This window comes from Lagopus leucura, unplaced genomic scaffold (assembly GCF_019238085.1).
Source record: "Lagopus leucura isolate 7727_CA_CO unplaced genomic scaffold, USGS_WTPT01 Super-Scaffold_739, whole genome shotgun sequence".
NCBI classification, from domain to species: domain Eukaryota; kingdom Metazoa; phylum Chordata; class Aves; order Galliformes; family Phasianidae; genus Lagopus; species Lagopus leucura.
In genome coordinates, this window is record NW_024962255.1 from 17,713,398 (window position 1) to 17,739,389 (window position 25,992).

At 39.5% G+C, this 25,992-nt stretch overlaps 2 protein-coding genes across 7 annotated transcripts in view; one reads left to right on the forward strand and one right to left on the reverse strand.

Moving 5' to 3' along the window:
- The window catches only part of MAPK8 (mitogen-activated protein kinase 8), a 44,977-nt gene extending 35,938 nt beyond the window's left edge, over positions 1-9,039 (forward strand). For 3 of the 5 annotated variants that reach the window (XM_042862719.1, XM_042862718.1, XM_042862720.1), the window contains exons 8-12: positions 918-1,100; positions 2,989-3,113; positions 4,079-4,142; positions 7,044-7,121; positions 8,095-9,039. In XM_042862719.1, coding sequence (XP_042718653.1) covers positions 918-1,100; positions 2,989-3,113; positions 4,079-4,142; positions 7,044-7,121; positions 8,095-8,240 — 596 coding nt within the window. In that variant the 3' untranslated portion in view covers positions 8,241-9,039. Of the gene's footprint in view, positions 1-917; positions 1,101-2,988; positions 3,114-4,078; positions 4,143-7,043; positions 7,122-8,089 lie in introns of all 5 variants that reach the window. The other 2 variants (XM_042862722.1, XM_042862721.1) reach the window with 2 other exon arrangements.
- Positions 9,040-15,670: 6,631 nt separating this feature from the next.
- Positions 15,671-25,992, reverse strand: part of ARHGAP22 (Rho GTPase activating protein 22) — a 140,450-nt gene continuing 130,128 nt past the window's right edge. For both annotated transcript variants that reach the window (XM_042863396.1, XM_042863397.1), the window contains 3 exons: positions 25,347-25,468; positions 21,710-22,610; positions 15,671-17,601 (listed from right to left, as the gene is read on the reverse strand). In XM_042863396.1, the coding sequence (XP_042719330.1) occupies positions 17,373-17,601; positions 21,710-22,610; positions 25,347-25,468 (1,252 nt within the window). In that variant the 3' untranslated portion in view covers positions 15,671-17,372. The remainder of the gene's footprint in view (positions 17,602-21,709; positions 22,611-25,346; positions 25,469-25,992) is intronic.

Below are 25,992 nucleotides of genomic sequence, written 5' to 3' on the forward strand. Positions count from 1 at the left end.
TCTTTCCTTTCTTTCCTTTCTTTCCTTTCTTTCCTTTCTTTCCTTTCCCTTCAAGACCTGTGCTAAAGCATTGTAGAACTTGAAAATCCTTCAAGCTTTAAGAGAGAGCCTGCTGATCCACCTGAGGGCTTAGGGAGCCCAGTGTCTAGTCTTAGGCAGTAGCCAAAAAGAAAATGCTGGGGAGACTATTTGAATGAAATAAGCATGTGTGAAATTTTACTGGAGCTCTCTCCCAGTATGTAACCATCTGCAATGAGCCAAAGTTTTGTTTGCTTTGTTTTGCTTAGTAGCATGTATTAAATTCTTCTGCCATGAACTTGTCAATGTCCCCTAGCTGTATAAACTTTTGGGGGAAGATGTTCCTTGGCCTCAAAAGTCTTTCAATTCTTCATTGAAGACACTGGCAAAATTGTTGTTGACCTGTATGTGCCAGGATTTAATCCTTCATGTGGCCATGGTTCTATGCACTGTGTTTTGTCAGTGTGAGATCACTAATTTGGTACAGTCCAGAACTCAGCTGAGTAACCGAAGTGAGGTGGAAGGACAAAGCAGCTTTAGGAGGTGATTCTCTCCAGTTCCTTAATGAGGGTTAGGAGTTGGAGTATTGTGAATATCAGTTTAGATCAGGAAGTTAATTGTTCTACAGAATGTCTGTCTTTAACTTCCTCTGTTTTGCAGAAGTATATCCTTTGCCAGTTAATTCTTATGATTTCAAGTGAAATATGTGTTGCCTTCATTTCTGAGATGCTGAGTCTTCCTTGCTTCACTGTTTTCTCTATGAAGATGCTGCTAATTAATGATGAACTTGAAATTTTGTGGTGATTTTCTGTTTTAATCTCTGTTGGATATTTTATGTGGTTTTAACATAACTTTTAGCTGCAAATTAGACACTGTTTTTCTTAGCTGTGCAACCTTAGATATTGATCAATGGAATAAAGTTATAGAGCAGCTAGGAACACCGTGCCCCGAATTTATGAAGAAATTACAGCCCACAGTTCGAACTTACGTGGAGAACAGACCCAAGTATGCTGGATATAGCTTTGAGAAGCTTTTTCCAGATGTCCTTTTCCCAGCTGATTCTGAACACAACAAACTTAAAGGTAAGTGTGCTGTATATTTTGAAAGTTCTTAAACTGTGTTGTACCCAACAGAAATGCATCTTGGTTTTGTTCACTATAAAATCCTCCTGCTAAGGATTTACATGTTAAAACATTTATGTAATGGGAGCAGATGGAAGTACAGAGGTTTGGTTACTGACACTTTCTCATATTCTCTGGAATAGCTCCTATTTAGATATCTGAACAGAGAAATGAAAGTGAGAAGTGAGAGGAGAGAGGAGTAGATGTTTCACAGCCACAGCAGATCTTGTTTGTTTGGGGATGAAAATAAAGTTTTGTGCATTCATTATATGCATATATCCTTTAGTTTCTGGTATAAGTTACTATTTCTAAAGCTTACCGTGTTTTCTGTGACAAACAATTGCAGTTTATGTGGAAAACAAAAAAAACAGCTGTCACTTAAAGCACAGGGATAGGTGCTTGTCCTCTGCTACTCCAGCCAAGGCTGTACTGCCAGCAGGTACAGAGCCATGCCCAGGGGCAGAGTATAATGAAACCCTGGTGAGACACATCTGTAACTTGATGTGATGGTGGTAAGGCCTTTCCGACAGGCCTTAATTCATGGAGAAAAAATGGAAGACTCCAGATATTTAGGATTCACCTTCATGAATCCTTTGTATTTAAGCTGTTCATGATGTGTAGTTGGTTTTACTTGAACATGGTTTATACAGCTTCCTTACTGTACCTTGCTCTAATCATACTAGGTATTCTGTACATATGACCTGATATGTTCATTTCTTCTTCCTTCTTATCCAAGATTTTCCTATTTATTATATATGAATACTTTGCCCATAGAAAACTAATTTAACAGAATACAGACCTCAGCTATACCTTGAGACTTATAACACATTTTACGTGTTATATCCTTTTGGATCATCACAATCAATGCTTTTCCTTCTTCAGCATTTATCTTTCAGACACTTCAAAAATGTTCTCCCTCTGCTTCCAATCTGGTAAAATGTTATTACTTTGTATAATTGCTTTCAATCTTCATAGTGAAGACTTCAGCACTTAGTTGAGTTTGAACATCCCTTTCTAAAAGGGAATTTAGCTAACGAAAATAAAAGGTTGCTGGAAGTTGCAGTGTTGCAGTTGGACGTTGCATAGAAATGATGTGATGGCTTTGTGGCATGCTGTATCTTTCCATCCAGCTGATTTACTTGTTTTACATTTAAACAGCCAATTCCATAGTACTTGTCTTCAGTGTATTTGTGTGTTTTTCCTTCTTTCTATTGCATTTTGTTTCTTGTCCGTGTTCAGCCAGTAAAGATTTTCTCCTAGCTGAAGGTTATCCTTTCTCATCTTTCAGCCAGACTTTGCTTAAGCAAAAATAAAGGGTGCTTTCTTGCTCTATTCTGTTTTTCTGAGAAAGAAAAGAGAGATTAGAAAAAAATGTAGTAAGGAGGAATTACTTGTTGATGTCCACTTCTCCCAGGTCCTCTTTTTTTAAAAAGAAATCTGTTATGACTTATTTTTCAGTCTTCTGTTAATTGTGTAGCTCTATTCTCATTTTAAATTACTATTTAAATTATTATTGACCCAGTAACAAGCTTGATAAATAAGAAGTATTCTGTTGTTGGTGTTCTCTTGCCTGCTTGTAGGACGATTATGCATAGTTGCTCTAGAACTATTTCCATGGAATGTTTTATTTTTTTTCTAGATAGTACACAGTCATAAATTCTTTCCAAAATATTGGTCTCTTCATTTTTCTTTTTTCATCACATGCACCATTTTCTTAAACTTCAAATTACACGAGGGTTGTATAAATAATAAAACGGAGTTTGTTATTTAAGTGTTCTCTCTTTACGAGCTTCGAAAGACTGTGATGTGCATGTGGCAATAGTCTAAGTAGAAAATTTCACTTTTGCAGCAAGTCAAGCAAGGGATTTGTTATCAAAAATGCTGGTTATAGACGCCTCGAAAAGAATTTCTGTGGATGAAGCCCTCCAGCACCCATACATCAATGTTTGGTATGATCCATCAGAAGCCGAAGCTGTAAGTCCTTGTTTTAGGTCTCCAACAAGGAAGATGTTTTGTCAAAGCAAGCTTGTTTTGATGCTCCGTGTAACTGCTTCAGAGGAGACTGCTTCATGCTTTACACATTTCACTAGAAGCTTAACCGAGCAGTAATCATTTCTATTGACATTGATCAATATACTTATTAGAATTAATAATAGGGATGAGCACAGTCTTGCACGTACCTGCAGTACCTGTGTATGTATTTGTGTATAATTGCATATAAATTCCTAGACATGGAGCAATGAACTGGAAGTCTCTGATACAGAGTTCTGATTTATTGAGTTACAGTTGTTACAGCACAGCTTGATTACTTGTGACAGTATTCCAGTCATTTGCTCCTGGGTAAGAGGAATACTTTCATTACTTACAGCAATTGATAGCACTTTTAAACTGGCAAATAAGTGTTTCAGCAAAATCTGATACAAGATCTGAAGCTTTGAAGTACTGCCACTAATGAACAAAGAGATCAACTGAAAATCTTCCTTTAAAAAAATAACTTCAGCTTATGAGAAAAAAAAATCATTTTTAAGAGGAAGTAAGCTGGTGATGGCCCACTAAGAACAGGAAAAGATGTTTGGTGTAAGTGGTACAATTAGAATTCTGCTGATCTATTATATCTAGAGAGAAAGTGATCAATTAACTCTGAATAGGTAAAAAGGGCTGCTTGTGCTTGAGACCACTGCAGTTAGGAGCATTATTACCAGCCCTTTTAGTTTCTGTTTTAATTAATACACTAATATTCATAAATGAGCTAACCTAGAACAAGTTGAAAACACGAAGCAGCATCTAGAAAATGAGCCAAGCGTGAGAGATTATTTGACCATGTAAATACAGTCTTTTTAAATCAGGTCCTTATTCTGAATATCTTATTTCCATTTTTCATTTATTGTGCTTGTCTATCCCCTTTGATTGCTTTATCATGAGTTAGTTTTGTTTTCCAGCCTCCACCAAAGATACCAGATAAGCAGTTAGATGAGAGGGAGCACACAATAGAAGAATGGAAAGGTAAGAACGATCCTTTTGCATATCCTACAGGTTTTTAATGTAGGTGTGCTTTTAGGCTTACTGTTACCAAGATTCTTCTGAGTAACATAATAGTATATACTTAAACTGCTTGGAATGGCAAGGGAATAGATCAGTGCTTCACAACCTCTTGGTTGTCGGGACAGAAAACGTTTTCTGTAAAGGTGATGAGTCTTTGTAGGGAGTTGAAGGTTGCTCAGCTGTAGGCCTGCTCATTTTGGTCAACTTTTGCAAATGGTAAAGCAGCGTTTTTAGGAAGGGAAACGCTTCTGGACAAAACTGCTACGATGAAAAAGGATGGAGGAGTTGGAGCACTGTGAGTCTAAATATTAGCGTGTTAATGTTATTTGCACTGAAAGAGGAAGCCAAAAGGAGTGTTAGCAGTGGGCAAGGGAGCGAGGTTGTAGCTCATGTGGGAGATGGCAGTGGTTTCATATATAGAATCTTGAGAAAGTAGCCAGGGCTGAAGTGTGAGAAGTGTCAGAGTATGGCATAAGGATTACCTCTAAGAATATGAGTTTTAGATTTCGGTACTGGTTTTGTATCTGTTTTTTCTTTATACTTACAAAGTATAAGGAGAACATCCTTGAAAGTAAAGCTTTTGTTTCATTTGGAAACTGCTTCTAAAAAGATGTGCTACTGCAAAGGCTCCAATGCTATGCATCTGCCTCTGCATCTGTTGGTGTTTGATGTTATTGTTTCCATAACCTTGCTATAACCTTCTGTACCCTTGGGACTTTATGAACTAAGAGACGGTCACTGTGCTTTAAAGACCTATGGAGATTAGTTTTAAGATACATGAAACTTCTTCCATTTCTAGTGGAGAAATGCTTAATATATGTATTACTGATTCCAAATGTTTTCCTTTGCTGCTGTTAGCAATTCAGATGATATTGCGTGCCCTTATAGTTCTTCAGAAATCACATATGACTTTTGTTAGAATTCTTTATGTAAGTAAATGATTGATTTACTGTAGAAGTACAATATTTAACTGCCCTCTCTAAAACATATTACTCTTTTGCATAGCCTAGTTAGTACAGTGTTGACAACACTGAAAAAATTCCTTCCTTTGGACCACTGCTGTCCTTCATCATACGATTTAACATATCAGAGGATTTAGTGCGTTCCAGAATTGGTATTGATTATTTCTAAGCAAAAGGCAGAGAAAATGCCTGAATTGATAATTCTGTTATTCACTGAGCTTGGAGCAGGTGTGTAGCTCTCACAGTGTGAGGGCCATGTGCTAGTTAGTTCTTGAGAGCCTGTCTCCAAAGTGCATTTAAGTGCCTTAGACCATAACCCTTCTCACTTAGTATAAGCAAGGTGCTTTTATTTAGGATGCTTGCTCGCTCTATCTCAGGTACTTCATTTAGTTCTTTGTGCTTCATGTATTTTAAATAGGGTTAGCAGTAACACTGAGCTTTGGATCCAGAGAAATGTGAAGGCTGCTTTCAGCAAGAATGCAGTGCGCTGACTGATCTAATACTTTGTACTGAAAACGCTTGGGAAGGAATTGGAGCCAGACTGGTATAGCCAGGAGGAAAATAATACTTTTTTTTAAAAAGTAGGACAAACGTTTAATGGAATATTTTTGACAGTTTCAATGCGTTGGCTGATAATGGACACAGGGCTATATTTATTATTAATATTTAGTACTGCCACACTTGCAATCACTTTCTGTTAGAAACCTATTAAATAAAAGCTATCAGGGTTTTAATTGTAAAGGCAGAGAGAAGGAGAATTGTGGAAATTCTCTTACTGTCTTCCTTCCACACAAATATGTTCCCCTTTTGAAGCAGCAGGTATGCGGTTATGTTGCTAAAATAAAAACTTAAGTATTTCAAGCAATATGAAAGTTACTTTTGAGACTGCCACTGCCCTTGAAATTGTAATTCCTGAATACTTTTTTCTTTCAAACCATACATGAGTTGACCAATGATAGATAAGAAGTAGTAACCTGACAAGTCAGTTCTTACGATCTGCATTTAATGTGTTTAGTCCTGTTCTTTTATTGCTCCTTCTGGAGATTCGCAGTTGAAGTGTTTTCTGGATGACAGGATACCATTAGCTGAGAAATGTTCTGGCCTGTATAAATTCACATTACAATGAAATACAGGGTGTATGATTCACATTACAAACACTTATAACTTATTTTAAGGATGAGGGAGGTGAAGTTGCTGCTTACATCTATCCATAGTGTTGTATTCCATGTCACAGTGACCTGTTGTTGCTGAGGAAACTTAGTGGCAAATATGTGTTGGGAGGATGGCAGTGCTGTTTGGACACATTTGTTGTGGTTTTTGTTCCTATCTCACCCAAGAGCTTGTGGCCTGATCTCTCCTAAGGAAACTGCTACTTGCCAAGAATATCTTGGTCAGTTTCCTTATTCAGGCAAATACCTATGAGAGGAAAAAGGCAGGTTAAATCGTAAGAGTTCTGAATTTTTTTCAGATCTTTAGGCAGACTACATTATGAAAAAAATAATAATGTGTGAAAGGGCATTTTAAAGATGAGAATGAATTAATGACAAAGAAACTTCCTCTGTAGAACAGCCTGCGTGGTTCTTTGAAGACTGCTGATCTGATTCTTCCATACCAAAGAAAGCATTGATAAAAACAGAATAGTCATTAAGACTCAGTTTAGCCTCAGGTCCCCAGACTGTCTGGACAAAAGTCTGAGACCAATGTCAGTGTGTTCTTGAGCTTTCCAGGCCATTGTAGCTCCAGAAGTAGAGAACTGTACATTACAATACCACTTGCCCTGTAATCTACAGCCTGTTGTTCAAAACTAATTCTAAACAGTTTTAATGGGAGATAAACTGTCAAATGAGGATTTTTTTTGTTTGCAAATTCAATTTTCTGCCTTATTTCCCTTCGTTTTCAGAATTGATATACAAGGAAGTCATGGACCTGGAGGAAAGAACCAAGAATGGGGTTATACGTGGGCAGCCAGCCCCTTTAGGTTGGTTACAATAAAAGCACAGTACGAAACTACATAGAGCTGTAGGTCAGGAGAGTGTAAAACTGTTCAAGATATCCAACTATAACCAGGCTCAAAAATGCGGCCCTGGAATGACTGATAATCTCTAGAATTCTCTTTGAATTTGCACTTATTTGAATGGAATGTGGAGTTGGCATCATTTGGTGGAATATCTCTTTTTATTAATCTGATAAATTATTATTGATACTTCATTTCAATCCTCTATCAAGATCTCAGGAAGTATTCTGTAGAGTACTTCATACGTGTACTCCATTGCCATAGTCAGGTAAGATATGTAATTTGTAGCTGGTGCAGTATCACATAAAGATACAACCACTACTTTTATCTATTAAGTAATGAAACAGGATTTCTAGATTGTATGTCTTGAAAATTCCTCTAAAGAGAAAAATTATGGAGTATATTCAGAAAGCATCACTGAACATCAGAACAAGATGGCAAAAGTTAGCTGCTGCTGCTGACTCTTCTCAAAGTTTACTGATGCCTGGCTTTGAACTGCAGCACATCTGAAACTGGCTGTATGCAGTGCAGATGGATGCTTGCTCTTCCCCCAACTAAGTGGGAGGATCTGATGAAAAAACATGTCATTTTCTTTCCCAAAATATGTAGGTATGGTCTAAGTTGGCTCTCAACATGTAGTAGGATATCTTAGCCCTGGGTTTTTGTACTATTTTTAACCTTCAGTCATTAGCATTTACTGTAATTAGACAGGTATCCCATCATGTGAGTTTAGTGTTTCTTACCATAGCATTCATAAAGCACCACATTTTTATGACTTATGGATTTTATTTACGTTGACAGTTGTTTGAGATGCATGTCTTCAGACTCGCCAAAGTGGGGAGAAGTAGTGAGTGTTAGGAAGAGACAGACTAATGCAAGTGCTGAGCCGTGCGACTGTATCTGCAACTGATTTGCTGTTTTGTTTCTCATAGCACAGGTGCAGCAATGATCAATGGCTCTCAGCATCCATCTTCGTCGTCATCTGTCAATGATGTGTCTTCAATGTCAACAGATCCAACATTGGCCTCTGATACAGACAGCAGTCTAGAAACCTCAGCTGGACCTCTGGGTTGCTGTAGATGACTACTTGGTCTTTTGGGGGGTGGGAGGGGGTTCCTTTTAGTCATTAATAGGGCACCTTTAAAATTTGGTGGTATTTTTGAGTGTTTTTTCAAAAATAATCATAGAATTCATCATAAAGTGCTGTAATTTTAAACTGTAAGTTGTGTTAAAAGCAGCCACTTTTTTTTTGCTGTAATTAACTGTAAAATATTAAACCTGATAATTTTTATTGTGGTTTTAAAATCTGCATATTTGCTTTACTATTATGCTGCTGATCTTTTTTTTACTGAATTTGTAAGATTTGTTTTATCAAAGCACATATTAATGTTGTGGTCATTACCATATCATGTATTATTTAAGATTTTATAGGTTTTCAATTTTTTTAAATTTAGAATTTATTCCAGATGTTTTGTTCATGATATCCTTCGAAGTTTTATGCTTGGTCATATGTCCATATTGAGGGGGAGAGAGAGATGGGTGCATCCAGCTGTAGGCTTTTTGGAGCGTGCTGCTATGGTGCTGACAGTGAATAATATGCTCTTTCATTTTGGCCACTTGCCTTTAATACTTGAGTAAAAGCAACAATTACTGAATTTTGTTAGAGAAACAGTATACAGTCCTTTGTAAAGTAATTTCATTTGAATGGTTTTATGATCTTAAGAAAGCAAAGCCTACCTTCAAAGCTGCAGAAGCATCTAGCCTAACAAAGAGATGTGATGTCTTCTGCACAACTGTGGCATGCCAAATCTCATGATCACCATAAAACAAGAGGATACTTCATGAATAATACATTACAATGCAAATAAACTGTTTACTTCTAGCTTGTAGCCTGTTTTTGTACACAAAACAAAGGTGTATCCAGGACGTCTAGATACCAACAGGAAGAACAAATATGCTGTAGTTATACGTCCATCTAGTATATGGTTCTTGGGAGTTTAGTTTCTGGCTACTTTTGTCTGCAAGGGTGAGTGCTTTCTGGGGAGAAGAGGAAAGGATGTGAATGCAGCAGGGGCAAAATTTCAGCTGTTCTTTCTCCACCAAAAATAACCAATCGCTAAAAACCGTGAAGTGGTAGAAGAACCTCAGGAAGCTTCCTGTAGCTAAGCATTAAGTGAGCAATATGTGCCATCCAAAGGAGGGAGAAATAGTGCTGTGTAAATTAATGCATATCTCTTTCATTTGACTGGGAGACCACTGTAGCAGAAGTCTTAGTAATGGTTCACTTTAAGTCATTAATATGCAGTAGTTTTCAGCACTGAAACTGCAGGTTTCAATACAATTTTTAAACAACAGATATATTGAAATATGTAGAACAGTTACTAAATAGTCATGTAAAATGGTACTGCTCCTCACGGAAGTATTTTAACTGTTTACATTTTATATTTACAGAATGATTTATGTATAACTGACTTAAGTTTATGTATGAGTTAAACAATCATTCAGAATTTGTTCCTTTGGAAAATGCAGATTTTTAGTGAAGCTAGGCTGTGTAATTGACTGCCATGTGTAGATGCATATTTTGTGTAGTGAATTAGAATGTAAAGAGGAATTTAAATTAGTAATGCTCACCAAAATGAGCATAAAAATTACGGAAGTCTTGCCAGGCACAGAGCAGAAGCAAATAATGTGACTGGCTACAAAGGTCATCCCGGAGCGACTGATGCTCTTCAGTGTGGTTCCTTCGCTTTGTTGGGTTAAAAGTCTCTTTTGTGGTTAGAATGGGAAGAGGGAAATTCATCCTTGCAGCAAAGTTTCAGAAAAATGTAAGTGACAGTAATGCCTTCAACATCTAATGTGTCTCTTGAAAAAAAATGCAGGATACAAGGAGTGGTAATGTCTCAAAGATGACTAAATTGATAAACTGCACAGTTGTTTCCCTGGCCTGGCTAGACTACTGGTAAGTGCTATTTGTGTGTGTAACTTTGGTTTCCTCATTTGTATGGAATATTTCAATATTGCCTTTCTAAACCACATTTGTTAAGGCAATTATTTTTACGGGATCCTGCCAAATTGTATATTACCTCAGAATAGGCAGATCTTATTGGACTTTTCTCACACTGGAACATAGAAAATCTGCTCGATTTGAACAGAGACCAATAGAACAGTCTATTTTGTAATTTTTTATTTATTTTTTTTTTTTTAATGAAAGCTTAAACTGTGAATTAAGCCAAAATTTTTTGTCGTAGAACAGTACTATTTTGCTACGCAAGGGTTAACCTGGAGTATGAAGTTAACATACTGACAAAATCAAATTCAGATGCCTATAGATTCTCTAAAGAATGGGATTTGGTAAATATAATCCCTATTTCAATTGATTTTGGACCCCTTTGTATTGCAGTGATGACTGAAGTATTTGGAAACTTTAATTTTTGTTATCACTTTCCAGTGTCCTAAGGAAAAATTTCTTTAAAATGCATATTGAGTGAATCTGACCATTATTTTTTTTCTTTCAACATAAATAGGCTGAGTCTAATATTACTGCAGCAAGCAATCAATAGTAACTTCATTTTGCTCATAAGCTCTAAGAGGAATTGAGTTTTTCTTTTCTTGTAATGTAGTGTTGATGAATGGCTGGGACTGTTCTCTGCAACCTGTAATAGTATAAAGTGAGCCATGTTTAAAGTGATTATTTCACTGAGGTCCAAGGGTCCACCTGTAGTCCTCTCCTAGCATCGTCTTCATAGCAGTCTTACTTGCTTTTTTTCTTCCACTTGATTGCATTTTAGACAAACTTAAAATACAAGTGAATCAGATTCTCAGTAACCAAGTTACTGCAACAGTAGGCAAGTCTTATTTCTTTTTATTTGTTGAAGTATAAAATGATTTCAGAGAGAGTTGTGCACTGCCGCAAATAGCAAACAAAGGGGATGAGTGCAACTGTTCTTGTATATTCTATTGCCAGCTAATATGCTATCTAATACACTGTAAAAATTTATTCCTGAAATATTAAGCTTTATTTCAGTATACGATTTCAAAATCTTTTCACAGTAACAGGCTTTACTAAAGTGCATGCAATGTTCCACTTCTAGGGCCGTTCCAGCCCATTGGAGTTGGTAGGGATTGAATTACAGTGAGCTGTGTCTGATTTCATGTCAGGTGAGCTTAAAAGTTGAGCAGTAATAATATTAATCCCCACCTTCTGTGGCAGGCTCTAAAAAAGCTCCTCTCCCTTTGCAGAAGTAGGTTCCTCAGGGTTTTTAAATAGATGGAAAGATGGGGGGGAAAGGGGGGGAAGTTAATACTGTTACTGTGTGCTGTACCTCTGCTCTGTGATGTCTTTTGATCTGTGAAGTCTTTTGTTGAGGCTACACAGTGGGGTTGGTGTGTGTTAGTGTGTGTGTGAGGGGGGAAGCTGGACTGCCAGAGCATCAGCTGAACAACCTTAGAGCAGCCTGACTGACCAGGCCACCTCTGCTTCACTCCTTCAGCTAACCTGAAGAGACGTGGCACTTTCCCCTGTGCTATGCAGCTTGGATTTTTGGTTTAGAAAAATCTTACTATACTGTATGTACATTAGTTTCTTTTTGGATGAGAATTCCAGCTAGATACAAAGATAATGTCAGTATGAAACTGGTAAGCCTTCCTGCCCCATGCACACACAGAATCATGTAATCACATGTGTGTGAATTTAAGAGGATGTAGTGAGCTGTAAAGAGAAGGTTGTGGCAATAGCACCCTCTGCTGTTTCAGTGTACATGCAGAATGTTATTGATGGGCTTGCTTTATGGAAAATTGCTTCTCTGAATATAAAGGCTATTCTGTTAGAAGGAAAAACTCAGCACCTTGACTGACATATTTATAATGCTTCAGCATTAATACATTCGACATTAATCTCAACGTTGCATAAAGAAGATGGTCAAATAGCTAGTACAGATAGATAGTTCTTGCCCAACCAGGAATCCAGTATTTGCTGTTAACAACAGCTTGTTCACATTGTTATATTTCATTTGTTAAATTTCATTTGCCTGTTAAATTTTTGGTTCACCTGTCCGGATATAGTTTGAGGATTGGCGCTGAAAGAGAGCAGTCTGCATAGGATTAGCAAGAATCTTAATGGAACCTGTGATGAGACTCTGCTGCCTAACTAAATTCTAGTTTGTTTTATTTATCTTTAGTTATGGGCACTGGATCAAAGTGATATTTCGGTTGATCTCTTTTATGCCCTAACACGGATCTCTCTTCTTTATGGATGTGTTATAATAGATAGCATTGTTTCCACTTTTGCCGTTAAAATTTTAAGCAAGGTTTTCTTGATCTACCTCACACAAACCACCTACGTTTCTAAATAAGCAAAGCTACCCCTTGCTATTGGAACTACACTGAATGTGAAATAGAAAATTACACTTCCTTTAGAAAATTGAACCCTTTGGCCAATGTTGAGACAATAGCAGTAGTTATGTTTCTTATATATTTCACGTAAGATGTTCATGTGTAATATATAGTTCGTGTACAATAATGTACATCTAGAATATTGTGTTAGCTGTAAATTGGTGATTTTATTATTGTAGTCTGGTTTTGTAGGTAAAAATAGCTTACTAGTAGTGTCAGCTCATCCTTTACATTTTACAAAAGGAATAATTCTTGGTAAGCTTTGCATACAGATAATTACTTTTGTAGGCCCAATATCTAGTCTATTTTTGAGAGTTCTTTAACTTTTCTTACTAAAGTTGAGAAAGGAAAAAAAAACCACCTTAACGATTGTGATCATTCCTTCTGCCCCTTTTAAAGTATGTTCTTAATTTTGTTTTGTCCCAGGAAATACTAAGGGGAAAATACATCATGAAAAATAGTGGGAGAGCTATTTTTTTTCTTCCCTGCATTTGATAGCTTTCCTGTTTTTCTTTTATTCCCTCCAAATAAGCTGTTGGTGGGGCATTACTGAAAGCATTGTGGTTTTTTCAATCATTCATGCCATAGGTCATTACATGTGCACCACTGGAATGTATACATTGTTATCTAGTATGTTAATTGGTTATAATGATATTTTAAATAAAAAAGGAAAAAAAAAAAGCTTGACCACTATGCATTTAGTGTTTCTTCATTGCTAGGCTGGAATGACAAGCATGGACTTGACAGTAAGACTGCAGCTGGAGCTGTATTAGTGTTGGTCTATCCTGAAAAATGTTTTAAGTGGCATTTATGTTCTCTTTTGTGTCTGAGCTCATCTGTAGGCAAAAAATGCTGTATTTCTTCTATTTTTACTGTTTTGCTACCAACTGCAGTCTGCCTGCCCTCCTGGTAATGAAGCTGCTGGGCCCCTGTGTGGTAGAAGAGGTAAGCTATGGCCTTTCCAGTGTGTGAGGGCACAGGGCCTGGGCCTTTAGGGAAAAAATCCTCAAAACTGATTGCTGGAGAAGCTTTAAGATACCTGATTTTTGAAGGGCTCTTACTGGAGAGCAAATTTGGATAACAGGACCACTTCCTGCCTTGGTATTACCAGTATTTATTTCATTACCTTCGTCTCCAGCAGGCTCTGTGAGTTGCTTTAAATGAAGACTCGGGATGCCCTCAAGTTGTGTTTGGCTGCATGCTGTCACGTTGTCTCTGCATCTCATTTTTGATGTGAAGGTGCTGCAGCTGTGTGCAGTGTAGTGCAGCCTGCTTCCTTCCTAGGGAGCAGTTCTGCAGGAGGTGTTCTTCTAGGAAAGTGGTGAGGCTCAGAGATGCTCTTTTTTGTTTGCCTATGTTAGCAGAAAGTGAGGCTGGTTCTAAGTAACACATGAATATAGAGCAAGGCCTGAAGCAGTCCTGGCTCTGTCAGGGGTTTGGCTGTGTTAACTTCATTTTTTATCATTTTGGGCAGTAGTTCTGGCTGATAAACCTAAAGCTGAAACCCTCCTTAGTGCTGCTTGCTTGTATAGAACTCTTTGGCAAATGTGGATCACTCATTAAGTTAGCATTACTGCTTTTCCTTTTCACTAGAAATACCATGCAGACCTATAGAATTTCTTCATTATTTGGCTTTGGATTTTTCAAGAACTTGCTTATGTTGGGTTTCTTTCACTGAATTTTTTTTTTTTTTTTTTTTTTTTTTTTTCCTGCATAATGTTGGAAGGGATGTTTCAGGCTGGGAAGTTACCTGATTCTGTGTCTTATTAGGACTAGCACACCTGTAAACTGTTGTTAAGGCTTCAATTTAATTGGTGGTGGTGGGAGGGGGCAGGAAGAAGCTAAATGCCTGTAAAATAAGAAGTGCACTCAGATCTGTGAGATAGGCAAAAGTTGTGGGAAAAGAGCATGGAAACAGCAGCTGTCACTGAAGAGAGTATTATCCTGTCAAATAAGGACATGGTGATCAATGGGGTTATGTCCAACAGCGTGAGCATATCCTCATTTCTTGCAAAATTGCTCATGAGAGGAAAATGAACATTACGTGTCTCTTACCATGCTTTAGAGTTTGCTTCCTGCTGAGGTACATTTTAGCAAGAATGGGATACACTGCAACGTCTTGCAGCCTACTTACTGCAGTGGATCATCTTCAAAATGACCTAAGATCTATTACTTCTGAAGAAGAGAAATACATATTTCTGGATCACAACAGTCAACTAAAGGTTAGTGCCATTAATTGCTGTGAGTAGATACAGTTTGCTCTGTGAAACTGACAAGAATTAATTTTATTCTGGTGGAGTGCAACACAGCTAATAAGTGATCCTGTCTTGGAGCTTCTGAAGACTTGGGATAGCTGGCTTTGTCTCTCACTTTGGCTGTAGATATCAGTTGTCTGGTATTCTAAGTACTTCAAATGAGTCAATTCTCAATATTCTTTTATTTCTCTGAGAGCCAGTGAGCAGTCTGGTTTAGTTGTTCTCCTTGCTTTGCATATTTGTTTTTAGGCTCTCAATCAGCATGGCTCAGTATTGTAGTGTGCTGGAATTAAAGAGAGCAGTCTGCACTAGAACATACAGGAGGTAATGCAGTATGAATTGTTTAAGGGATGTAGGCTGTCAGGATGTTGGATATAATGAAAAGTACCCGTGTTAGGGTAAGAATAAAAGAAGGTACAAAAATATTCTGATTGCTGCTACTTTGGATTGAATGCCTCTGGTAGTACAAACTGTCACTTTTACCAGCATGGTATTGTAATTGCAGAGTTATTTACAGCCTAGCACAGGCTATACTTTGACACTGAGGTTTATTTTTGAGGACTGTCATTAGACTTCACACTGCCTAAAGCCACTATGGTGTTCCAGCTGACATTCATTGTTACAGGAATTGCTCCTCATGCTTTGTGCATATTAATAGTTTTAAACGGGCCCTTGTCTTCCTTGCAGACTCAGTTGCGACCCTGTAAGCTGGTAAGGAGTTGTGCCCAGTAGTGATACCCTGGAAGGATGTGAACTGGGGTGGCGCTCGTTAGTAATACTAAGGGGGGGGGGGGGGGGGGCCGATGCTGCTGCCTGCAGGTGGCAGGCTGCTCCTGCTGAACAGTCAGGGTTTTGCCACACTGCTTCACCATAGGGGTAGTAAAGAATCCAGTGCAGCTGGGCACGCTTGGAAACTGTTCTGAAATACCCAAACAGCTTAGTTGTATTTCACTGCTTTGCTTGACTTGCCGTAACCAGGAAATATGAGGCTATATGTTTCTTTTTGCTCGCTTTAAATGGTTTACATTTCTGTGGGAAGGAGAATCCCTACAGTGAGGCAGAAACAACTTCTGTTCAGTCAGTGAGATAAGGAGAACATCAGTGTGCATCTGCTGGTACTGCAAAAAGACCGTCCCAAGGTTACTGCCAGATAATGAGTTATATTCTTTTCTACCAAGAAAAAAAAAGCAAGGTCATTCTTCTTTTTAAGTAGTTAAATGAAGCGAGCACCTTCACTGCAGTCTATACCAGTTCCTAGTCAGTTCACGTGGTCATGGCATTTTTCTGTTAAAATCATTCTCCTTTGAGACTCCCAAGCTGCATCAGCTGTCAAAGATTTCTGCCGAAAGAGGGCAAACGATGGAGTGCAGGGGCTGGCAAACCACCTCGAGATGGATCTGGTGAAACAGCGGTTTGTGTGCAGATTCTGTATGACTCGGGGTCCTCCAAATGTTGTGCAGAACTTCCCCAGTAAGTCAGTCGGTCCCTTGAAGGGAAGTGAGTCGTGACAGTCCTGGAATTACAACTTCATTCTAACAGCGTATGTTCTTTTTGTAGAAGTAGTGAACTTAAGCTACTGGATTGTTTGCAGTTCTCCTTTTCCCCATAAACTTTCTTGCAAACAAAAAAATCAACTGCTGTTCTGTGACAGTTAAAGATAGATCCCACCCATTCCCTTCTTCAACACTAACTGCATTAATTTCTCTTACAGTAGTTTTGCTATTCAAGTTAAAATACTGACATCAGTTGGACTTGTTTTGATTACAAGAAGAATTTTCCTTTTCTTACCTTGATGTCTGACCACTACGTATCAACTCACAGGAGATTTCTTTTTTCTTGCAGCTGATGCTGCTCTATTTTTAGCTCAAAGTAAAAATAAGTTACCTAGGGCAAAGCACGCATATTTAAAGTTCCAGTGAGTTTCTGTGGCCAATCTGATTGTTAAACAGGTACACTTTAATAAGTCATATTTTTGTGAGGCAGTGGAACTGTTTGGTACCAAAGGGATAACGTAGTGAAAGTGTCAAAATTTCCAGTATTTTCAGCTGTTCAGCAGACATTGTTTTCAAAGCATCTTGATGAAATAATGCCACTTTCAGCAATGAGATATCTGAACAAGCTTTATGTAGAGAGTAGGGAGGAAAAAACCTCGTATTCAATCCATATGCTAAGCCACAATGAATGTGGTGACATTCTAGAACTGCAGTCCTCCCGGGTCTCACCCACCTTCCATGCCTTTCCATTGTCCGTGAACCAGCAAAAGGAGGGTGCAGGGAATCCAAAGATGGAACAAGTACAGCAATGGAGACCAGAACCTTTTGACCTGTGGGTAGAAAGTGTGTCCTCTCTTTCTTGGCAATCTGAAATCTAAACGTTCAAACATTATGTTCAGCAGTCTATTCCCAGCTGGCCCAAATACTACAGAACATGAAAAGACAACAGGGCACATGTCACTGAGAGCACAATCACTGCAGAATTACTCATGATACATGAGTATAACTTAACAAAATGTGCATTTCTTTCACTGGTTTTGCCAGAAATAATTTTCTGTGATGTACATCAGGTTGTTCTATTTGGAGACTTTAGCACTTTGACTCCCACCAGTTAAACATCCTAATGTTGAAAAAAACTCTTCCATTTCCTTCTGCAGGAGGTGATTCCTCTTCTCTGCATCTTCCCGAGCACGTTCAGAATTCCTCAGTTTTATCTCCAGCATTGTGTATTTCTTTCGTTCTTGGTCCAGTTCTTCTTCTAGCCTAACCACTTGCTTCCTCAGGTCTGCACTTGCTTCTTCAATTCTTAAAACCAAACAGGAGAGAGAGGGAGGAGAAAAAAAAAAAGAAAAAAAAAAGAACTTTTTAAGTAAGAAGCATGATAAGTAGTGCTGTAATAGCTGTGATAAATATAAGTTGTTCTACTTAGAGCTAAAATGTCTCAATTCTAAGAGGAAGTTTTAAATGAGAGCACCAATTACCATTTTGAAGTTACTTAATATTGAGTTTAAGGGCAGGGGGTCCTTGAACGCTGGATCCCACTTCCATTTGTATCTTGAGAAAATAAATATACTTAAGCAAGTCAAGTCTTACAAAGCAATGCTTTTGGGAGGAGATATAACTCAACACACCTGTTAGGTTGAGTTCAGATATATAACTTCTGTAACTTCCAAAAGAAACAACAACCTGTTTTTATCCTGTGTTTCCCTGTAAGGTATCCAGTACAGAAGAATACCCTTGAAGGTCAGTTAGTTAGGAATGAAGTCACACTCCTTCCTTGCCTTCCATCTTATGGTATTTTCTGTAAAGTTTGTCACTGACAATGGGGCTGGGGAGCAGAAATTTTTCACACTGCAGAATTTTACAAAACAAACAGACAAAAAAAAAATCCACATTTCATATGAGGAAGAATCTGAAGGACAGACCTGAAATAGTTCATCTGTGCACAAAGCTCTAATTCAAGACTCAGAACTTACTGTCCTCCCACTCACGTTTCCTAATTGCAAGACAGAGTTCAGAAGAAATACATCCAGATAGGAGTCAGACAGTGAGTTTTAAAAACAGCCTTGTCCTAGGAAAGGTGTCACTCTACTTTAAATTAAAAACAAAAGAATGAACATTCTAATACCCAACTGTGGAAATAGGGTGCCTGGCTTCCCTTTGAAACTGGGGCTGGGATATTTTTACACAGGGTAAGTGAAACTTAAAAAGGAAGCCTCCACAGCAACATCTAAAAAAAGAACTTTCTCAGAAGAACCCGAATTACATCTTGTGACCACCACGAAGCAACTTTGCAGACAATGCAATGCACTGCAGCCCTGTTTCTTCACCTACAGCCAAGAATGACATTATTATCATTGTTACCAACTTCAACAAATTACAAAGTCACACCCATAAGCACTGATCACAAAGTGCAGCAGACCAACAGCTGCGCTTACAGGTAAACAGAAATGTGCAGAATATCTAGAAAAAACTACCAGTCCTGGCCAACATTTATCAGCCAGCTGTGTTCTGCAATGCAAGTGGACTCCTTGGAAGCTAAGATGCAGCCCCCCACACTTCTTGCTACATCCCACAGATCTGTGCTACCAGTTATATTTTCCTTCTGTGAAGCTTTAGGAGTCAGCTAGAGCAGCCAAAACAAACTGCCCCTGTTCTGAATACAAAGGTTCACAGTGCTTACAGGCATTTTATATACACAGTAATAGTCCTCTTCAGGACATTTCCAGTTTCTTAAGAGGCCCAGGTGGTAAACATGAATTACTGAAACTCAACAGAGAATGCCTGATAATTATACTAACCTTGAGGGAAAAATGCTCTGGAACAGACCGGTTACAGGAAGGCCATAAAACTTGCCTCCCTCTGACTAAGAGGGAGAAAATGGGCAGTTGATAATGATAAATAACAGCTTTTCCATCAGCAAGTGTTCCTTACCTCTGCCCCAGGCAGGTACCGACTTTGCTTTCCCTCCACGTACATGTGCCAACAAAAAGCTCATATGCCTTCATTAAAACATGCCCTACTACACAGACTGAATTCTACAAACCACACAAGCACAGGTACAACTGTAAAGGAATTATTACTTTTGGGGACTGAATTCCCTTCATAACACCAGTGAGGTAGCCCCCGATTTTCCTGCTAATCTGCCACGCTCCTTCACTGTAGTCAGCTTCTGTCTTTCCACAGGAGCAGATTTTCACGTGCAGTCAAAAGGAAATTAAAATGTTGCAGCTGCAGTAAAAACACTGCAAAATTTTTGAGAGCTGAAAAACTTGGCTTGAAACTCTCAGAATTGACAGCAAGATCCTTAGGGCTGTAATCCCAAACAGCTGGAATCATCCTGTTTAATACAAAAAGGCAGTGATTGCATCTTGCCTACTTTATGAAAATACCACCAGTTTGTTAGGCATCTTCCCCTTAGCTACTTTACCCTTTGAGACCTGGCTAATTTGTAGTCCTCCCCTCCAGTTACACTAACTGCTCTTTGTCCCTTTCCAGCTGAAGGGGAAAGACAAGTGTCTGTTACAACTGAAACAGCTGAGAATGCAGCAGAAATGACAAACGTCCTTCCTAGGTGTTTTCGTGATGATATGGAAAGCTTTCACTTCCCAGAGGCAGCAGGTAAGAATGCGCAGGTACACACTTCCAAATTTTGCAGCCTGATCTCGTTTCTATTTGTTACTCAGTATCCCTGCAACAAGGCTTGTGAGGGCAGTCCTGCAGATCAAATGCAATGAACATACTCGTCTCCCTACCAGCTTTGCAGAGGCTGGCAAACCACCACCACAGTAAGCCATAAAATATAGCAAGAAGGTAACAAGTGATAATATTCATACCTTAACAGCTGGCCCACTGGTACAGATCACAGTTCCCACTGGGGCTTTCCAAAAGCTTTTGATAAATAACGATAAAAATGATGCAGCAGCAAACTTAGCTGACGCTTTTGGTACCATGTGTAAAAGAGTGGCTGGATACTGAGCCATGTAAAGGTTACCAGAGTTTTAATAACGTAGGAGTCTAACACTAACCAAACACAAAATAGCTGAGAAGAAACAAATTTGTGAGAAGTGTGCTTGCAGCCCTTCTCCAATGCAAAGCACCATAACTGGTGACAATTCTTCTGTACTGTAACATGGTGTACAATTTCACATATCCCTTTATATTAAAACGTATCTAAATTATTTCATGTTTGTATTTTACCGAGTACTTGTCTGAAAATCATTCTGTTAAACTCTAAAACTCGTAAAAACTAATACACCAACTCACACAAATGAATAAATAAGACTCTTCCTAATTGTTAGGAGTACTTTCTACTTCTTATAGGCCCTACCTTCACACACACCTCTCCTGAAAACATGAAAAACATCAGGGCTAAGAACCACCAAGTTCAGCCCTGCTGCCCAAGCAGCACCTTGCTGCTGCTTTGAGTCAGTACCATGCTGTGTGAGCAGAGGACTGTTCTGAGAGCATCTGGAAACGGTGCTTTGATTTTTGAGGTTCAACAAAAAATGGTTACTGAAAAAGTTATAACTGAGATGCAATCTCAACAACAATAAAACCAGCAAAGAACAGTCACAACCATTTTTCTAAGGAAATTTTCCCTTGGGAAAAGCGGCATAAAACCTTCAATTTCAGACTGATTTGACACAGTTCTCAGCACCTGCACAGACCACCCTAGGTTCCATTCCCTCCCCACAAGACAGATGCTTGCCTCGCTGTTTCTAGCAGAACACTGACAAAGAGAAGACTCTGGTAATAACCTGTGTTGTTCCAATTTCCATTGAAAAATCAACTGAGCAATACTGGAATTTCCTGTGTAATAGAAATCCCATTTTTTAATCTTCTCTTCTGTCAAATCATGGAATCATAGAATCACAGGGTTGGAAACGACCTACAAAATCATCCAGTCCAACTGTCTCCTCATCACCATTGCCACCACAAGCACTAAACCATATCATGCAGCATGTCATCCAGATGCCTCTTGAACACTGCCAGGGACGGCAACTCCACCACCTCCCTGGGCAGCCATTCCAGTGCCTGACCACTCTCTGAGAGAAAAAGTTCTTCCTTATGTCCCTCCTAAACCTCCTCTGATACAACTTGCGGCCATTACCCCGTGTCCTGCTCGTTGCCTGGGCGAAGAGGCCAAATCCCTCTTCATCACAGCCTCCCTTCAGGAGGTTGTAGAGTGCAATGAGGTCTCCCTTGAGCTTCCTCTTCTCCAGACTGAACAATCCCAGCTCAAAGAGAAAAGCTGGACTCACAGAGCACTGAGGAAAGACCAGATCCAAATTTACAATCTTCCCAAGCTACAGGTCCCAGAACCAGATTAGTTTGGTAGCCCCCACCCATGTTCAAACAGAGGTGATGATCACAGAAGACTTCTTTTTCTCCACCATGCATGTGACATTACCTTTTGATACTGGTCTCGTACTCAGTCCTCTGTTTGCTCAGTTCTGTCTTTAGCTCTACCACCAAGCTCTGTAAGGCCCTAGAGCATCTGACAGAGTCTCTGGAAGCTGGAGCTAGGTTGCTCTGCTCACTGCTGCTGCTGCAGGCTTCTAACCTGTCGATGCTGTTCTCCAGATCTGCAGTCTTGATCTCACTCTGAGACAGTGAGCCCTGAGTCATCCACTCAGTTTGGAGAGAGCTTAAAACCGAGGAGTCACTGGCCCGACAGGCTGGGCAGCTGCTGACTGAGTCCACCACAGAGATCTCACACGATGACGTAGACCACGTGGTGCTGCCCATACTGTGTGTGCTGAGGGAGAGGCTGGACGAAGGGACATTGTCATAAGTAGAAAGTCTCTGAGAAGAACAAGAGTCTTTAACTCGTTCCCCAGAGGCTGTCCGGCGGTGGCCTCGGAGAGAGTACAGTCCATTCATCAGCCAGTTTCCACTGGAGGAGAGGTTGGGGATATCTAGGGATGAGCTGCCCAGCTTTGGGCTCACAGATCGTGATCCCTGCTGGCGGAAGGAGTATTTCCACGGAGGCAGCGTCTGCACTCTTTTGCTGGGGCTGGTGGCAGGCTGAGCCAACTTGCTGCTGTGCTCTGGAGGGGCGTTTTTCAATACAGGTCCAGGCGTGGTCTCCAGTGCCACAGCATTGTCAGAAGGCAGATCAGCAGGGCTGGGAAAATTGCTTTCTGACCTGCTGTCCTCTCCATCCTCCTCAGAGATCCACTCCACAGTGTTGCGTGGACGCACGGGTCTGATTTCCAGTTGGCTCCCTGGCACATCTGCCTGAGGGACAGCAAAGATTCTCCCCTGTTCACTTATCAGCACCGTCATCAGGTGCTGAACCAGTGAGGTGCCTGTGGGAGAAAACAAAGGCAAGGATTCCATGAGACCATGGAAGGCCTGATGTTCCCTGTCTGTAAGGTGCCCTGTGAGCTCCCTGTTGGGCAGGTGTGCGGGCACCATGCCCTGCAGCAGGACAGTACAAACCTCTGGGCCTTTCTATACAGGACTGCAAGAGGTAGGAATTGCTCCCACTGCTGGAGATGAAGAATAGGAATGACACAGGCATGTCTGCCTGCTTAATGCAGCTGACTAGCATAGCACAAATGGTCAGTAGTAACTATTAATAAATTAGCCTGCTTAAGGACTTTTGAGGATGACAGAGGAGGGAGATACATGAAAAAACAGGGCATTTCTGTACCACACTGGCATGGGGCTCAGAGCCAGCATCAACTTCACTTTAGCAAGTGCAGCTCTACAGGACAGCACAGCTCTGTACAGAGATGCATGCTGGATTCTCAGTACACCAATGTGTCATCTAGCATGGAGCATCTTTCCGTCCAGCTTCCAAAACTAGCAGGCTTCCATTGACTCGAGTATCTGCATTATGCCAAAATTCAGTCTTAGCAAGCCCAGAGCTAGTGTTTACAAAAGCACCAGAAGCTTCAGCCTAGGCCTTCTGCTGAACTCTATAGAGAAACTTGCCAAGAGTATGACATCTGTATGACAGATGCGGCTGCGCACAAGGGGAAAGAGATACTTCTTGTACCATCAATCTATTTGTAGAATGCTCTTTGCTTACAATTCTAGTAAAATGTTCAGCATTTTGAAATGAAACAGTACACATTAGGTAACATGTTGAAATACAGTCCATGGTGGAAATGAGATTTCAAATATATGCTGGAGAGTCCCAGACAAATGCAGCTTCCCAGATACAAAGTGAAAGCAACAAGAACTTCTGACTGACAGTGTTTCCAATCATTAAGAAGGACCCAAAGGAAAACATTAAATTTTAAGGTAGAACACAGCATAGATCACAGCCTAAAGCAACCATGTGTATGTTCTTTACAATAGGAGAGCAAAACAAAAAAACAGGTGTTACAGGAACGTAGGTACCAGTAAATGTTATAAAGTGAAATATAAGTTGCCATAGGGGCTACTCTACTGGAACAAAGTTTCCCCCAAAGAATCACAAATGCAGCTGTAGACAGCAGCTAGCAGATGCACAAGGTGACCAACCTGATTAAAAGAGAGCTTCTCACAACATTTAAACAAAGTAGAAAGTATACAGGGAGTGCAGGCAGCGTACTGACAACTATGTAAGTCCACAGAATGAGTTGTTACTGCTTTTCAGTAGGGTTCAGTAGGGTTCAGTAGACCATTAGAGACCAAAAGAATACCACTTATCAAACCTAATACAAAGTATTTTCCACAAAAGAGAAAAGCCTTAAAAAGAGCAAATATGCAATTAATGCTAGGTTTACTTATCATCTGAAATAGAGAATAAGACTAATACCCAGGGTTCTATGATAAGGACTTGAATATAATCATGAGTCTTGGCCTGACAGCAAGAAGTACAACTAACCTCACCTATAACACGTATTTAACTTCTGTGAGGAGTTCAGCTGTCCCCACTTTTAGACTGCTAATAACCCAGCATCTGTTTCTGCACTTGCTGACTCACATGGAGATGGATAATTTTCAGATTTTTATACATGCTTCAGGAGAAAGAAGCATTCATGCCTGCAAGCAAGACCTAAGTGCACTGAGGTCCATCGTTAGTTATTCTGTTTCACCTTTTCTCATCTCACTTGTGGCATTTTAACTTATTTCCTAAAGCAAAGACCCATTCTCAAGGAGTACAGAAGTAACTACTGAGTGTAAGAGCTTTTTTCAGTCACAGATCTATTTTTTTCATTCTTTCAAAATTTTTTAAAACAGTCTATGCCTTTCCATCATTAGGCTTCCTCCTTCTCTGGAGTTCTCTTTTCCTGCAGTCCAGCACAAACAGGATACAATGAGCAAGCAAATTCAGTAAAACTTGAGTAGAATAGTCTGGTTTTCTACTTCATCCCAACCCTTGCAGATAAAAGTTGTCATCTCAAAAGAACACACTTAACAGCAAATGTACCCAAAGCAGCTCCATAATTAGTTAGGGCCTAGTAACATTACTTCTACTAGAGGTTTGGGTTGTTTTGGTTTGTTTTTTTTCAACTCAGGAAATATATATATGCAAACATCTGATATATGGCTGGAATAATTTTTTTTTTTTAAATGTACAAACATCCAAAATTAACAGTGATCTTTGACTTGTTACTCAATTCTGTGAAGTTCTGACCCACACACAGTCTGCTTGCAAGACAACATGTCTAAGACACATAAGTATAACCTCTGTAGCACAGTAAGAACTGCAGTACCTCTTTCATTGTAGTTTGAATGCCCTTTGCAGGAAGTTGCCTAAATACACCCAAATGCAGTAATGCTAAACAGCAGTAGTTTGATACTTGAACATGGAACTGAAGAACTTTTGACCTTTCATTTTAACAGTAAGTGTGAGAAACGTTCTCAACAGCTGAAAGGGCATAGAAGGGCAGAGGCATCTCCATGTTGTAGAAAAGAGACATTCCCAGACCAGTGGCAAGTGGGATAGCAGTGGCCAGACTGGTACATCCACTCACAGGCACTGATGAAATGGATTGTCTGACTTGTTGCTGACTGTGCATTCAGTGATACAACGTGCAGTACTTCTCATCATCTTCCTGCAGCTCCAAAATATAAATGCTGTGTTATCTCACAAGAGGAGTACCTACCTTCCATCATGGTCACTGGATCTTCCATTTTGGGTCGTAATATATTTGGTCCAAACACTGTAGCTAGGTTCTGAACACTCATCTTGTTAACGCTGGAGTGAGCCTGAACTTCATCAAGGAACCTTGAAAAGCCCCCCCAGAAAAATCATAGAAGGAGAGAAATAAGTCAGTCACTTCTCAGACTGTAGGCATGCTGAGCAGAAAGTTTTGCCCTGTGTTTATATAGCCTGGGATCCAAAATGCTCCTACAGACTAAATGCAGCTTAGATATTCAAACTCAATCCCAGATCCCTTGTATGAACAAGAGAAGACAGAATATCTTCTGCCAAAGGTACTTCTGACTATGCAAATACAGATTTTCTGGGAAATTTCCATTTACATGGAGTGATTTCTGCCAGTTTTCACTTACAGATAGAGGTAAAAAAAAAAAAAAAAAGACATTTCACTGATCCTCACATCCTAGAATTAAGCAGCCTGTGGGAAGAGCTTTATTTCTTGAATCTGACAAAACACAGATAAAGAGCTTCTTGTGAATGCATCAACTGGGCAGACATCAACACATGGAAAAGACTTTATGTGAGCCAAAGATAGCACATGAAGAAATGCAGACAGACTGGCTATCTGTATGCATACGCTGGAAATCAAC